The sequence below is a fragment of the Bos indicus genome, chromosome 25, assembly GCF_029378745.1.
Source record: "Bos indicus isolate NIAB-ARS_2022 breed Sahiwal x Tharparkar chromosome 25, NIAB-ARS_B.indTharparkar_mat_pri_1.0, whole genome shotgun sequence".
NCBI classification, from domain to species: domain Eukaryota; kingdom Metazoa; phylum Chordata; class Mammalia; order Artiodactyla; family Bovidae; genus Bos; species Bos indicus.
In genome coordinates, this window is record NC_091784.1 from 11,045,902 (window position 1) to 11,058,294 (window position 12,393).

General features: G+C 48.0%; 1 protein-coding gene across 1 annotated transcript; it reads left to right on the forward strand.

Annotated features, from left to right (window-relative positions):
* The first annotated feature begins 3,802 nt into the window (after positions 1–3,802).
* On the forward strand, positions 3,803–9,188 carry RMI2 (RecQ mediated genome instability 2). The gene is made up of 2 exons (XM_019988349.2): positions 3,803–4,117; positions 8,042–9,188. The coding sequence occupies exons 1-2, from the start codon at positions 3,820–3,822 to the stop codon at positions 8,215–8,217; spliced, it is 474 nt and encodes a 157-aa protein (XP_019843908.2). The 5' UTR covers positions 3,803–3,819; the 3' UTR covers positions 8,218–9,188.
* The last annotated feature ends 3,205 nt before the right edge of the window (positions 9,189–12,393 follow it).

Sequence of the window (12,393 nt, forward strand, 5' to 3'; positions counted from 1 at the left end):
TAAACTTGTCATTGGCCTGAACCTCAGTTTCATCATCTGTTAAAACGGGGATAAGGAGTGAGGTTATTATGTAAGTACAACCTCCTTTATTCCCACTCCTCTGTTTGTACTCTGTCTCCCAGCTGTTCTAAAATCCTAGCCGTTTGTTCAGTGCTTCCTTCTCTCTCTCCTTTCTGGGCCCTCCTGGTGCATTTCACTCTGGCTGGAATGCTCATATTCCAGGTGTAGGAATGACACCATCAGGAGGTTATAAACTGAGCACTGATATGTTCAGATTTGTGTGTGTGTGTGTTGAATATTATTTATTTATTTGGTTGCTCCAGGTCTTAGTGGCAGCACCCAGAATCTGCAATCTTTGTTGCGGCACGTGGGATCTTTCATTGTGGTGTGTGAACTCTGAGTTGCAACATTCAGGATCTATTTTCCTGACCAGGGATCAAACCTGGACCTTCTGCATTGGGAGCTCGGAGTCTTAGCCACTGGACCACTAGGAAGGTCCCCAGACTTGTGGGGTTGTTTTGTTTTTCAGCTTCAGCATAGGTATTTAATCTCAAAATCATGATCCAGGTCAGTTCTAAGAAAAAAAAACACAGACCTCTCAGTCACACTACCTAGTTACTGGTTGTCAAGATAAGCAGTCACATGGTAAAGGAAACTGAATAATTTAAACTGAAGGAAGAGGAAAAGTCATAAAGCAGAGTAGGTCAACTCTATCTAAGGTTACAGCAGCCTCTATATGGGTGAGGGAACGCTGATGTTAGGTCGTGCTCAACATTGTAGGCTAAAGCCTTCTTATGGCCAAAGCAAAGAAGCCCACACTGTTTTTAAGCCTGGAAGTTGATCTGATCTGAGAAAATCTCAAAGAAAGGTGATCTGAAGGGGTAGGTTCCCAAGCAGAAGAAACCCTACCGCAGCAGGACATAGTGGGTGTGGTGAAAGCAAGACGATCAAGATACTATGATCTCTCCTGAAGTTTAAAAACCAAATGGGCCCCAAATCAAAGTCTCAGGTACCAGTCATGTCCAAAGAGTAAGGAAGGAAAAGACTCTCAGGTGTGGTTCAGGCTGCATCTTCGTTCCAGTTTCTCCTTCTTTTCCTTCCATGTCACTCGCCCATTCTCAGGCGACCCATTCCAACTCAGTTCTGGGTCGCCCCTTCCCTCTGTCTGAGTTCCCCCTTCCCTGTCCTCTTCATCCCTCTCACCTAAGATGCTTTCCTCTTCTGGGAGGACTTGCTGCCACCACACCCAGGACCACCTTCACACCTACCTCAGAGCAGCCCCCAGGTGGGACCCATGGTGCACCCACTCCGCTTGGGCAGGAGCCCCCCGGACCTGTGTTTTGAAGGCCAAGAGAACAATGGGAAATTCCTGTCTTTACTCCCTTCCCCCTCACTTTCCTGGCCTTCCCTGGGTAAGGCCAGTAGGGACCCATCAGGCTAGAAGGGGTGAGACTCTCTCTTGGCTAAAATCCCCACTTCCTTCCAAGTTAGGAATCTGGTTACTCTACAGCTTAGGGTTGAGGTATAGAGCCCAGGACCCTACAGAGGCTACTTCCAGGGAGGCTGCAGGCAAGCCACTTAGCTTCTGTGAACCTGTTTCCCCACCTTTGTAGTACAGTCTCCCTACAAAGCTCTAAGGACAGAGCCTTGTTCAGTACGTCTTGTTTTTGTTCATTTGCTAAGTTGTGTCTGACTCTTTATGACCCCATGGATCCCAAGCAGCACGCCAGGCTTCCCTGTCCTTCACTATCTCCCAGAGTTTGGGCAAATTTATATCCATTGAGTCAGTGATGCCATCCAACCATCTCATCCTCTCTCGCCCTCTTCTCCTCTTGCCCTCAGTCTTTCCCAGCATCAGGGTCTTTTCCAATACGTCTTAGCTGCTTTATAAAAATGGAGCTCTTGATGAAGACTCTAAGCCTGGTATTGCAGTAGGTCCCAGGAGGACAAAGTCTCCTGACCACTGGTCTTGACTTACAGGATTGGTTGGTTTAGGATTTGACTGACTGAGGACATGCAAGTTTTAGGAAGCATTTGGGCTTCTCCTGTGGCTCAGCCAGTAAAGAATCTGCCTGCAATGCAGGAGACCTGGGTTCAATCCCTGAGTTGGGAAGATCCCCTGGAGAAGGGAAGGCTACCCACTCCAGAATTCTGGTCTGAAGAATTCCATGGACTGTATAGTTCATGGGGTTGCAAAGAGTCAGACACAACTGAGCGACTTTCACTCCACTTCTAGAAATTTATCTGAAACATGAACCAAAAAAGTAGGTTCACTGTAAGGTTCGCTGTAACAATTTATAAAGTGAAAAGCTGGAAATAGCCTATGTCCTCCTCTAGGATATTGGTCATGTAGGTGATGAGACAAATAGAATCTTATACAGTCACTCAAGAGGAAGCAGAGGGATATTTGTTGATTTGGAAAGATATTTATTATTAACTGAAAGCAATATACAAAACAATATTTGTGTGTATATATTTTGAAACCTGGATACTAATACACCAACAGTGGGTGGATATCTCTGAATGATTTCTACAATTCTTTTCTGATTCTAGATTTCCTTGCCTAAATTTTCTATAATGAACATGAATTCCTTTTGTGAAAAATATAGTAACATATCTTATTAACTTAAATTATTTTATAATGTTATTCAGTTCAGTTCAGTTCAGTTCAGTCGCTCAGTCGTGTCCGACTCTTTGTAACCCCATGAATCACAGCACGCCAGGCCTCCCTGTCCATCACCAACTCCTGGAGTTCACCCAGACTCACATCCATCGAGTCGGTGATGCCATCCAGCCATCTCATCCTCTGTCGTCCCCTTCTCCTCTTGCCCCCAATCCCTCCCAGCATCAGAGCCTTTTCCAATGAGTCAACTCTTCACATGAGGTGGCCAAAGTACTGGAGTTTCAGCTTTAGCATCATTCCTTCCAAAGAAATCCCAGGGCTGATCTCCTTCAGAATGGACTGGTTGGATCTCCTTGCAGTCCAAGGGACTTTCAAGAATCTTCTCCAACACCACATTTCAAAAGCATCAATTCTTTGGTGCTCAGCCTTCTTCACAGTCCAACTCTCACATCCATACATGACCACTGGAAAAACCATAGCCTTGACTAGACAGACCTTTGTTGGCAAAGTAACGTCTCTGCTTTTGAATATGCTATCTAGGTTGGTCATCACTTTCCTTCCAAAGAGTAAGCGTCTTTTAATTTCATGGCTGCAGTCACCATCTGCAGTGATTTTGGAGCCCCCAAAATAAAGTATAATAAATAAACATAGTAATAAAAAATGGGCAATTTTACTAGCTGTACGTGTCCCTCTCTCCAGCCTTATCTCTCCACTCGATTCTTGATAACTGACAATAAACATAGCTTCATCATTGCTACTGTTCATTTCAGTATTTTCTAGTATTTATTAGCCTCAGTCGAACACGACTGAGCGACTGAACTGAACTGATTAGCCTCAGAGAATCGTACTAGGCCAGGCGATGTAAAGATGAATTATCACATTCCTCAAATGATTTGCGTGCACACCAAATTTTGAGGTACGTGGAGACAAGGAGTTCTTTACCTCCCTCCTTCATTTATTTTTTTCTTTTTTAATTCATTTCATCCGTTCATTCCTAACTTGTGGGGCGGGGCGTTTATTTACTTCACATACGCATGCGCACTCCTGTGATGGGGGGCGCGGTGGGGCCGCTCGGCGTGGCGGCCCCGCCTCCCGGCCCCGACCATTGGCCGGCCCCGCCAGCGCGCCTCTGATTGGTAGCCGCGGACCTGGCCTCCCGCTCATCAAAGTTGGCGGGAACGCGAAGGCGGGGCAGAATGGCGGCGCCCACGGACTCGTTGTCCGTCAGTGGCCCCACGGCCGTGAGGCTGCCTCGGTCGCCGCCTATCAAGGTGCTGGCGGAGCAGCTGCGGCGCGACGCGGAGGGCGGCCCGGGCTCGTGGCGGTTGTCGCGGGCGGCGGTGGGCCGCGAGCCGCTGGAGCTGAGGGCCGTGTGGATGCAGGGCACTGTGGTGGAGGCCGGCGGCGGTGAGGCGCGGCTGCGGGACCCAAGCGGGTCCTTCTCGGTTCGCGGCCTGGAGCGGGTGCCGCGCGGGCGGCCCTGCCTCGTCCCAGGTAACGGCGGGATTCGAACCCTTGGCTGGCCCTTGGTTTGTACCGCCCAAAGGTGGGGCCGGGCCGTCCCACCTCCAGGTCTTTTTGCAGTGCCGCAGGAGCAGCATGATGGTCACCAGGCTCCATACCCTTCCTTCCTGCTCCTTCCCAGCCAGGCGCCGCCTAAGCCGTTCTGATGATAAGCATCACCCGCAGCCCATTTAAAAAATACGAGTTCCTAGGATTGCACCAGCCTTTCCAGCTGGAATCTCCGGGAGAGGGACCCCCCAGCATCAGGAACAAAGCCTCCTCCGCAGGGGTGATTCCCACCCCGCCACCTCAAGTTTTGGAAAATACCGTAGTGGGGAACTTCTGTTCATCGCTAATGACTGGACTCAAGGGTACCTTCCTTAGGGAAGCTCTCCCCACTTCCCAGGAGTGGGGGGGCCCTGCTGTACCCCTCCCTCATGGGACTGTCAGGCTGTAGTCACTACTCTTTCCTTTTAAACTAGTGGTGTGCACGTTTGAGCGCACATCAGACTTACACTGAGGGCTTGTTAAAACTACTGGCAGGCGCCACCCTCAGAGTTAGCCTGGATGGGGCTGAGAACTTTCTAAGCAGCTCCCAGGTGCTGCTGGCCTGGGGGCCACACTTTGAGAACCACTGGGCAAGACTACCACAGGGTGGGGTCTATGTCTTTCTGACGACTATTCTTAGCATTAGGTTGAACTGGCTCGGGCCCTTTTCGGATGTTCTGCCTGGAGAATTGTTCTTAACCTTTCTGGATCGCCTTTCAAAGGGACTAATAGTTGCTGCCTGGTGTATGGATTCAGTACATTTTAAAAATGGCCTTAGCACAGCTCCTGGGTCATAGTGAGGGTTGTGACCATTGCTTTTACGATGTGATACTCCTGCACGCTTCTCTCCCCACCCAGCCCCATCCTTCAGCCTTCCTCTCTCTCTGCCCTCCATTGCAGTGTTTATCTAGACATGGTCTACAAACCTCAGGGTGCCACCTCTTTTTGCTTGGCTTATGAGCTAAGTGATTTTTCCGTTTTCAAATGGTTGAGAAAAAACGAAAGATTTCGTGTGAAAGATGACACGTGAAAAGTATATGAAATTCAAATATCCGGGTCCATAAATAAAGTCTTCACGGAACACAATCATTTAGGTATTGTCTGGGGATGTTTTCTCATTATAGCTACAGACTTGAATAGTTGCAACAGAGACTTTGTGACCTTCAAAGCCTAAAATATTTAGTATCCAACCCTTTACAGAAAATGTTTTCCGGCCCTTGGTGTAGCATGTAGCCTGAGCTGTTTGGTGTCTTGGTCCCTAAACAATGCTCTTTGAAGGCCAGCTAGGGCTGTCTCCCATGGGTGGCTCCAGCATTGGCATAAGGTTGGTACCAGTCGGTACCTGCATGGGCTTCCCTGGTGGCTCAGACAGTAAAGAAGAAATCTGTCTGCAATGCAGGAGTCCAGAGTTTGATCCCTGGGTTGGGAAGATCCCCTGGAGGAGGGCATGGCAACCCACTCCAGCATTCTGGCCTGGGACATCCCAAGGACAGAGGAGCCTGGAGGGCTGTGGTCCATGGAGTTGCAAAGAGTTGGACAAGATTGAGTGACTGAGCACAGCACAGGTACCTCAGTGGTCATTGCACATTGACAAACCCATCTGACTTACCCACTGGCCTGAATGCCTGCATGCCTGGGCCTTGCCATTTCCTCTTGCTAATCAATACCAAGGTTTGATTGACAAGTTGGTAACTACTTTCAGACAGGGAGCCTGAAGAGTAACCAAGCCATTAAAACACAAAGTGATGTGTCATAGGCTTGAGCTTGAGTGCAAGGTGCCGTGGGCACTGAAGAGGGACAACTGATCCAGGCCTGTGAGGTCATGAGATGAAGGCCAGATGGAAGGGAGTGAGTGGGGAAGAGACGGGGCACAGTGGGGAAGGAGAGACAGTGGAGAGAGACTCATCCGGGGAGAGGCTGTGGGTAGAAGGAACCAGACTAAGTAACCGGGTTGGCTGATCATGAAAGGCAAGAACAACTCAGTCCTTTGGGTTGTGTTATAACACAACCTTCTATTTGTGTTGTATGCCTCGTTGTGTGCAGATTTCACCTGTGTGGATTACCTCTCCTATTGGGATCTCTGTGGGTTTGTTCTTCTTTTCCTGGGTCTTAAGTCATTTTCCTAGAGTTCCATCTCCCCCAGTATTTCAGGCCTATTTAGAGGGGTATGTCAAGTGTATTTTTTTAAGGAGCCTCCATCACTGAGGAGCCCAGAGTCACTTGCTCAGGTTGAAAGTAGAGATGGGTTCAGGGAAACCTCAGTATGTAGTACCAGGGGCTGATGCCCAGAGGGTAAGGTATCAGCTCTCCTGGCTTCTTTCCGTCAGAGCCCCGGGGCCTGGATGCAAACCCAGCCCTGATGTTGGAAGCAGTATGATTAAAGCGGCCTTGTAGGGGCATGCGGTGGAGGCTGGCCGCATGTCTGCTTTTCCTGCTGTGTTTGGGTTTTTTTTTTTTTTTTTACACAATTGAGTTTTGTGTGGTTAAGACTGGCCAAGTTTTGCTTTCAAGGAGAGCCACTTCCCCAAGGGAATGGGAAGAGCGTTGCGGTTAATATGTCATGAGATCATTGAATGGCAGCCTGCCCTCTCCATGACTTGCTTACATGTGCCCAGCTGACAGCAGGAGGCGGTGGAGATTGGTCCCAGGCAGCTGGACCGATAGGGTGTTTTGGGGGGTGCCGCTCCTGCTGAAACAGGAGGGAAGGGGCAAGGCACAACTTCTGAAAAAATGACACAGCCCGAGGACACAACATAAACCAATTAGAATCAGATGGGTCCAAGATGGCAGACAAGTCAACTTCAACTAGACCTTGATCCTCAATCAGCAAGTGAAATGACACACCCAGAGGCGCCATGACAGTTCCAAGGTTGACCATCAAAGAACAAAAAGTAGGCCGTGGCCCAACCCCTGGAAATCCCCGCCCCTTCCCCAAAATAGTTGGAATAACCCTCCCACTCATTAGCCTCTGAAGTTACCCAGCCCATAAAAGCTAACCATGCCACATGTTGAGGCACTTGCCCTCTGCAGTGGCCCACACTCTTGTCTGTGGAGTGTGTTTCTCTCTGTATCAATCCACTTCTTACCTATCACTTGGTCTCTCACTGAATTCTTTCTGCAATAAGACATCAAGAACCTGAACTTCATTGGGTCCCTAAACCAGGTCTGTGATCTCAGTTGGAAGGCCATGGGTTTGTAGTCCCAATTCGAGGTACGTGGTTTCACTGCCCAGTTCTTGAGGCAACATGAAGGGGAATTAGATTTTTGCTTTGGGGCTGTCAGAGTTGTTCAGTTTCCTCCCGACCCCATGGACGGCAGCACGCCAGGCTTCCCTGTCCTTCACCATCTCCCAGAGTTTGCTCAAACTCGTGTCCATTGAGTCGGTGATGCCATCCAGCCATCCTCTGTCAGGAGTTGTCTGTGCAGAAAGAGGACCAGTCTTGTGCATGGAGACCAGTCGCAGGCTCGTCAATTGAGCAAAAACAGGGAGAAGGGAAAAGCTCAGGGGTTTCTGGCCCTGCCTTAGAGCAGATTATCGAATTACAACTCATCCTCTGGTATGAGTATCCCTTCCATTTCTTAGGCAGGATAGCTTTATGCAGTGTGCTCTGATTAACATTTGAAAACCAGAAGCCAAAGAAGATACGGATGTCATTCTCCAGGTTAAATGTGGAATTTACTATCGATATATAAGTATTTTAATCACCTTGGCATTTTGGTATTTACTGTCTGCATTTTTTTGTGGGGTGGGGGGTCTCCAGTTTGCCTCCCTGATAAAGTTAAACCCTCTCAAGGACTCCTGTCTCTGTTTTGTTTGTATTTTCTCTATCAGTGTGGACTTTTACCACCCAGCTTTTCTTCTTCCAGGAAAGTATGTAATGGTGATGGGAGTGATTCAGGCCTGCAGCCCCGAGCCCTGCCTGCAGGCTGTGAAGATGACAGATCTTTCAGATAATCCCCTCCACGAAAGCTTGTGGGAGCTGGAAGTGGAAGATTTACACAGGCATATATATTCCTTAGATGATGTTGGAACCGGCGATTAAAAAAACAACTGAAGTTCTGGAGCAACTTGCATTCTTACCATGTGGATTTCATAGACATCACTCAGTATATATTTCTCAAAGGTTTATCAGAAAGCTTTGCTCTGAGCGGTCCAGATGCAGGACCACTAACTGCTGGGACACTCCAGTGAACTCAGCCCTTGCTGCCCTTCGCTTTGACTGTTTGCTGATGAAAAGCAGATGTTTTGTTCTCTCTCTCTCTCTCTTTTTTTTTTTTTGCTCTCTCTGTGTTAATTCTCTCTCCCTGAAGCACACAGAAACCTCATGCTGCATTTTCCAAGTTTTACAAGTGATGATGCTTTTTCCATTACCACCGCGGCCCTGTTTTACGAGGCCGAATTTGAACCTCAGTCACGGCCCGTGGAGATGAAAAGCATGGTTATGGGCAGGAAAAGAGGCTGCGTAAAAAAAGGAATGACCTCACGGCCCCGTGTCTCCTCAATCCACAGCTTCCATATCCAGCTTGCAAGTCAAACGGCATTTTCTGACTGCAGGCTCTGGGGCCTCTCACAGACACAGCCCTCTTTCTGCCTCAGATGCCACTCAGCCCTAAACGTGAGGTCCCTTCTCCGCAGAGCTGGACGTGGATGCCTGCCCTTCTTCCTTCCCTTGGGGATGTTGAAACACCCTCAGAACTTCTTGTTGAAACGAAAATCAAGATGAAGAATGACTTGCAGGCATGAACTAAACTCCTGCTTCATAACTTTTGATGAGACCCTGAGAGGGGCAGCCTGCTGGTTAGATAAGAGTCTTCACGGTGTTTTCTGTAGGGAATGGAGTTTGGTTGTGATTGTATTGAATGTTGGGTGGCTGCTCTCTGCTTCTTACCCAGCCTTCACTTTTCCTTAGATTGTAAATGCCAAGGGAGGGAGGGGGTCAGGTCTTGTTCCCCATTGCTGTAAACTTTTGCTGGAGTTGATTTCTACCACCAATAAATTGTTTCCTATGCTGTATTCTTTTTAATAGATTTTATTTTTTAGGCATCTTAGATTTCTAGGGAAAAAAAAGAGCAGAACTTACAGTGAGTTACTTTACATGCCCTCAGTTTTCCCCTGTTAGTAACATCTTACATTGGTGATACTTTTGTTAAAATCGATGAGGCAGCATTGATACAGTATTATTAACTCAAGTACATCAATGACATCAAGAGTCAGTCTTTGTGACATACAGTATGCATAACATATCTACCGTTACAGCACAGAGGACCCTGAAAGACCTCTGTGCTCCGACTGTTCATCCTTCCCTGCCCTGTAACCCCTGGCAACCACTGATTTTCCTGTTGTCTCCATAGTTCATAGTTGGCCTTTCCCAGAACGTCGGATAGTTGGAATTGCACAGTCTGTAGCCTTTTCCGACTGGCTTCTTTCAAGTTAGCAATATGCATTTAAGGTTCCTCCGTGTACTTTTGTAACTCGATAGTTCATTTCTTTCTACTCTGACTAATTCCCCATTGGATGGATGTACCATGGTTTGCTTATCCATTCACTTATTGTTGGACATCTGTTTGACTCCAGTTTTTGGCAGTTATTAATAGGGCTGTTGTAAACATTCATGCACAGGTTTTGTATGGACATACGTTTTCAACACACCAGGGTAAATGCCTGGGAGCCAGTTAGTGTCTATATGGTCAGCCTATGTCTTAGCCTTGTAAGAAACTGCCAGACTGTCTCAGTCTGCTATAACAAAGCCCCATAGGCTGCGGGGTGGGGGTGGTGGGGGGCGCTTAAAAACATCAGAAATTTACTTTTTCCAGTTCTGGAGGCCAAGGTCAAGGTGCTCGCAGATTCAAGGCCTTCTCCCCGTGCCCTCATGTGATGGCAGAGGTTGAGGTTCTCCCAGGGGCCTCCTATAAGGGCACTGATCCCATCCCGTTCACTTCCCAAAGGCCCCATAAACCATCACACTGGGGCTGGGTTTCAACTTATGAATTTGGGGCAGGGTGAGGGCGCACATTCAGCCTATGGTCCTTTGGAGGGGACAACATATTCAGTCTGTAGCACTGTTTTCCCAAGCAGCTACAGCATTTTGCTTTCCCCTCAGCCGTGTGCGGAGCTCCTGCTCTACAGCCTCACCAGCGTGTGGTGGTGTCTGTGTTTTGGATGTGCTATATATCCACACTCACACACATACATATGTGTGTGTGTGTGTGTGTGTGTGTGTGTGTGTGTGTGTGTGTGTGTGGCGCTCAGTCGTGTCCAACTCTTTTGCGACCCCATGAACTGCAGCCTGCCAGGTTCCTCTGTCCATGGGATTTTCCAGGCAAGAATACTAGAGTGGGTTGCCATTTCCTTCTCCAGGAGATCTTCCCGAGCCAGGGATCAAACCCAGGGCTCCTGCATTGGCAAGCAGATTCTTTATCACTGAGCCACCTGGGAAGCCCCATACACACACATATTTACATAAATATACATATATATATGCATATGCATAAATATATATGTACTCACACACACACATATGTATTTGGCTGTGCGGGCTCTTCGTTGCGGGCTGAGGACTTTCTCTGGTCGCAGTGTGCAGGCTCTTTAGTTGTTGCGCGTGGGCTTAGCTGCCCCACAGCGTGTGGAATCTTAGTTCCCCAACACGGGTCGAACCCACGTCCCCTGCATTGGAAGGCAGATTCTTAACCACTGGACCCCAAGGGAAGTCCCTGGGTATGCTATATTTTTTAACTCTAGCATCTTCTTTTAAAGGTGGGGAAATCGGAAAACGCATATTGTTTTTCTTGCCGGTCTGGGTTTCGCTGCCTGTCTGAAGTTTGTTTCGAGTCAGTGTATGTTCAGAGTTTGGTCACTGTTGCTGAGCCTCATTGGGACCTCTGCAGCCCTGTAGACCTGAATATGAGCCCTTCATCTGTCCCACCTACTCTGTGCTTTGGATTCCTCATCTATAAAATGCAGATTATACTGAGCTCACAGCACTGGTGTGAGGAATAAGTGAGGAAGTGTGTAAATCACTTTTACATGTGCCTGGCACTTGGTAGGCCTCAAATGATTATTGCTGGTAATAAGTTCATACTTACATCCTTCAGTTGCCTCTTAAAAATATATATATATGTATGTATATATATATATATATATGTGTATTTTAGAATAGTTTTAGGTCCACAGAAAAATTGCAAAGAATGTACAAAGAGTTCCCATTTACCTGTACCCAGTTTCCCCTATTATTAACATCTTAACACGAATATGACACATTAGTTACAATTAGTGAACCAACACTGAGATGTTATTAACCACATTCTACCCTTTATTCAGATTTCCTTAGTGTTTTTTTCCAGTGTCCTCTTCCTGTTCTTGGAGCCCATCCAGGACACCCTATGACAGAGTCAGCATGTCTCCTTAGGCTCCCCCTGGCTGGGAGAGAGAGTTGACCATTTACTTTTGATTACACTGACATTGCATTCTGATGTTGTCCACGCCATCTCTGTCATAGGATTCTTGGGCCAACCGTTTATTCCACAATTAGCCTGGATTTCCCGATAGTAACCCTGGAGCTGATTGTACGGTAGCCTCCCTAAGCCCTTAAATTGAAGTCCGCCCTGCTGAGGTCAGGCTCTTCTATCTGAAGCCGGCTCTTCTGCTCCAAGACCAACCCAGGCTGCCGAGAACCATATCCTGCCCGCTCCATCCTCACCTAATTCCTGGTAACAAACGCCTGAATGAAAAATCTCTGATTGGGCCGATAGGGCCGCCTGGCAGTGAACTACCTCAGGAGCGTGGGAGGTGGGGAGACGAGGGTGCCTGTGTCTCTCCGACAAGTCCCCGCAGACGCCGATGGCTCCCAGGGAGCTCAGAGCTGGCTCTGGGCCCTCCCGGCGTCTTAGCTGTTAGCTGAGCTCTTGCGGTCTGCCGGAATATTAAGAACTCTCACTGTTTCGCCTCGCGTTTCCTCCTTGACATCACCAGATGAAGATGCATCTCAGGCGGGGGTTTTAGTTTTCTGATGCCAAATCAAAGTTGGTTTATCAGCAAGCTCCCCTCACCAGACAAGGGCAGGCTGTGTGCTCCGGCTGCAAAGCTTCCCTTTTGAAATTGGCTCTTTTCTAAGAACTGAAAATAAGCACCCTGGGCCGTGACTTCACTTTTCTTGGAACTGCTTTACATTAGAAGAAAAAAAGAAGAGAGAGAGAGAGAAGAAGAAAAAAAAACCCAGCTC